Source organism: Mastomys coucha, unplaced genomic scaffold, assembly GCF_008632895.1.
Source record: "Mastomys coucha isolate ucsf_1 unplaced genomic scaffold, UCSF_Mcou_1 pScaffold23, whole genome shotgun sequence".
In the NCBI taxonomy this organism is placed as follows: Eukaryota; Metazoa; Chordata; class Mammalia; order Rodentia; family Muridae; genus Mastomys; species Mastomys coucha.
Window position 1 is genome coordinate 50187585 of NW_022196906.1, and position 3651 is coordinate 50191235.

The 3651-nt window shown below is 54.6% G+C and overlaps 1 protein-coding gene across 1 annotated transcript; it reads left to right on the plus strand.

Moving 5' to 3' along the window:
- The first annotated feature begins 352 nt into the window (after positions 1 to 352).
- Commd4 (COMM domain containing 4) lies at positions 353 to 3651 on the plus strand. Its single transcript, XM_031343492.1, has 8 exons — positions 353 to 427; positions 1562 to 1633; positions 1862 to 1927; positions 2124 to 2163; positions 2390 to 2509; positions 2699 to 2779; positions 3117 to 3293; positions 3408 to 3651. The coding sequence occupies exons 1-8, from the start codon at positions 425 to 427 to the stop codon at positions 3446 to 3448; spliced, it is 600 nt and encodes a 199-aa protein (XP_031199352.1). The 5' UTR covers positions 353 to 424; the 3' UTR covers positions 3449 to 3651.

Sequence of the window (3651 nt, forward strand, 5' to 3'; positions counted from 1 at the left end):
AGTCCAGGCTGTCTTAAACTTCTGATCCTCCTTCCTCACAGCCTCTCAAGTGTTGGGATTTCAGATGCGTGCCCTCACGCACTGGGCAGTCAGTGAGATTTTCATTAAAAAATATTTTCTCATAGTCCATAGTTTTTTATAACGGTATTGTTTAAGAAGGAAAACATGGAACCCACCTCAATACTCGTGGATCATGGGATCCTGACTCAAGGTAATTAATGGAATTATTTCCACCCCTTCCCTTCTGTTTAGATAATCCTCGAGAAACGCTAGAGGTTAGTTGTTCCTGGAAAGGGGTCTGGAAGCAGAGGAATACGCACTCTCAATTGGTCCGCCCTCTCTGTAACAGTAGCTGTCATGTGATCGCGGAGTCAGCTGACCTGGGTCAAGCCGGAAGAAGTCCTGGATTGGGTCTCCTGACATCATGGTGAGGGATTGGGGAAGCTGGGAAGCTGGGAATCGGGCGACAAAGGGGTTCGGTGGCTCTAGGATCGTAAGGAGACGATCTTCACTGGCTCCTGCCTGGGTGCGGCGGGACGCAGGAGTCCGCAGGCACAGCTGCGCTTCCCCGAGTCCATCCCGGGGCCGCAGGGTCCCGCCTCCCGGGTTCTCAGACTCTCCACGGCCCCCAGAGGACCTCCCGGGGTCGCTCACTTCCCCAGCTGTCGGGTGACAAGACGAGAACATGCTTAGGACTGGTTAGGAAGCCTCTCCTCACTTTCTAGAGCCAGAGAGTGGTTTTTGGATTGGGTTGAGCTTTCTGATTCATACGCCCATTCATTCAGGAGATGCCGTTGAGTGTCCAGCCCATACAGGCATCGGGATTTGAGCTGCAAAAAAGGAGGGCAAGTCAGAAGCAAGAATTGGCAGCCGTAGGTCTTTCTCCAACCGCAGAGGCTTTACTGAACCGTGAGCGCAGTGTTAGGACTCTTGAAGATGCAGCTTCGTGAAGGGTAGTGTGTGTTACCCGGATGAGAAACAGAGGCAGCAGAAGAGTGTCCTCAGACAAGAAACAGCCGTGCAGCCTCTAAAAGAGCCAGGCTCCTGAGGATGCACATCCTGTCTCGCTAGAGCTTAGTGAAGATCAGGCGAGACAAGCAAAGATTAAGTATCACCATTATCAAAATATCGAGCATTCCGTCTGGCTGCCCAAATGTGTTTTGTTAACTAGGAGATTATGGGAAGTAGAACCTGGTGCTGTAGCTTAATGGTAGATGTGCCCGAGGCCCTGACTTTGAGCCCCAGCACTGCCAGCAACAAGCCTGCAAAAGCCTAGGATCAGGAAGGACCCAGCAAAAGTGAAGGCAGGAGCGGGGCTGGGTAACTAGGAGCATCAGGCAAGTTGTTGTGGTTGGAGCATGGCGGACACTTAGGGAGAGCTGCCACCGATTGATGTCTGTTGAGCAGAGAGTAAAAGTCAGAACGAGGTCAGGTGGCAGTGTGGGCAGAGAGTACTCATGACAGTCTGGACACAGGGGACAAAAGGCGACCAGAGAGTACTCATTCCTGGCCACACCTCAGCCCTACCGGCAGCCTGACTTCCTACTTTACTCTCTTGCAGAGGTTCCGGTTCTGTGGCGATCTGGACTGTCCGGACTGGGTCCTGGCAGAGATCAGCACACTGGCTAAAATTGTTAAGTGCCCTGGTTTACTTAGGGTTGGGAGGAGAGAGGCCTGACGGTAGAAGGAGGAGATTGGGACTGGGAGCTGGGGGTGGCCTGGGGTGGTGGAGGAGTCTTCCTGAGGCTGGGGCCTCCATGCTCTGTGACCTTGGTCACGTGGCTGGCCCTCCTTCAGCCAATCCCCCAGTTATGAGGGGTAAGGTAGGTCAGTCTGGCTGAAACAGGGACGTCCTTTTCAGTCCTCTGTGAAGCTGCGGCTGCTGTGTAGCCAGGTGCTAAAGGAGCTCCTGGGGCAGGGGATTGATGTGAGTACAGGAGCCAACACTCCACTGTCCAATAACCTTATGAGGCCCAGAGCAGTCTGTACTTCAGCCTCCCAGCCTCTTGGCTATCCCCTTCCTTCTTTCTAGCCCCAGCCCATTCTTACCATAGGATCTGGGCCAGGGACCAGGGGCTGGTGACAGGGCTCTGGTACCCCCTTAGCACCTCCTTTCCCCATAGTATGAGAAGATCCTGAAGCTTACCACTGATGCCAAGTTTGGTGAGTACCCTGCACTGGGAACCACAGCCTCCCGTGATCCTCCTGCTTCAGTGGTGAACAGGATGGGAAGAACCATATTGACAGCCCTGCCACACCCTCTGCCACCATCTGCTGGTCCCATAGCAATGCATGGGGTTCAGGAGATTTGGGGCCCAAAACTGGAGATGAGGGCAGGGAGGTGGTTGGAGCCGCGGTGGTATCCCCTGCATCCCCTGCGGGCCTCTAGAATCTGGAGACGTGAAGGCCACAGTCGCAGTGCTGAGTTTCATCCTGTCCAGTGCAGCCAAGCATAGTGTGGACAGCGATTCCTTGTCCAGCGAGCTGCAGCAGCTGGGGCTGCCCAAAGGTACAATGCAAACAGGCAGGAGGGAAACCTATGGGTAGGGGGTCCGGGAAAATACACTGAGACCTTCTTGGCCCTGAAATGGTCCCAGTCCTCTGTGGGCCCTAGAGCCTGAGACCCACCCTGTAAGCCCAGTGCCAGTCTCTACCCACCACCTCAGCAGAGCCCCCTCAGAGCTCCGTCTGCTTGCAGAGCATGCCACCAGCCTGTGCCGCTGTTATGAAGAGAAGCAGAGCCCCCTCCAGGAACACCTTCGAGCCTGCAGCCTACGTGGTGAGTGTGAAAACAGCCTGGTGGGCCTGGGTTGTGCTCTAGAAGGTACGTGCACAAGCCAAACATCATTGCTCCTGGGGAAGCCCCAACCACAATTACACACAGAGCAGCTGAGTTTAGACCTGGTGGAGGATCTCATGACCATGGCCTGAGTCTTGTTTTCTCTAAGGTTTGTGGTAGACATTCTTGTACTTATCCTACAACAGGCCTGGCTTGGAAGGCAAGAGCTTTATAGGTCACACAACCTTGAAGGGTTATGAGCTAAGCTCCATTGTAGACTGAAGTGAAGAACTTCGTGGCTTCCCTGGTGGCTAACCGCCTAACTTCTTGCCTGCAGTAAACAGACTGGCCAGCGTGGGCTGGCGGGTAGACTACACCCTGAGCTCCAGCCTGCTTCATTCTGTGGAGGAGCCCATGGTACACCTGCAGCTACAGGTTGTGCCTGCTCCGGGTACCCTGGCCCAACCTCTTTCCATGTCCCTCTCAGCAGACAAGTTCCAGGTTCTCCTAGCAGGTAAGGTTGGACTGCAAAGGCCCCTCCTGGGTCTGGCTATGAAAGCCAGGCTGGCCTCAGACTGGCCTCTGCTCCTTACCACGGCTCATGCCCCCTCCCTCCTGTCCCCTGCAGAACTGAAGCAAGCCCAGACCATGATGACTGCTTTGGGCTGAGAAGGGTGTCCCCAGCCTCTGTGGAGCTGTCCTGCCTGCGCTGAGTGGCTCCCCTCCATACTCCTCTTGAAGGGTGGCCCTGGCCCCTTGAGTCCTGGCTAGGGCTACTGGGGATCTTCCCCAGAATTGCTTTCTTTCTTTTTTGAAAGAAGGTACTTTGAAACCATTTTCACAGGCAAGAAGAATAAACAAGTGTGCAGCAG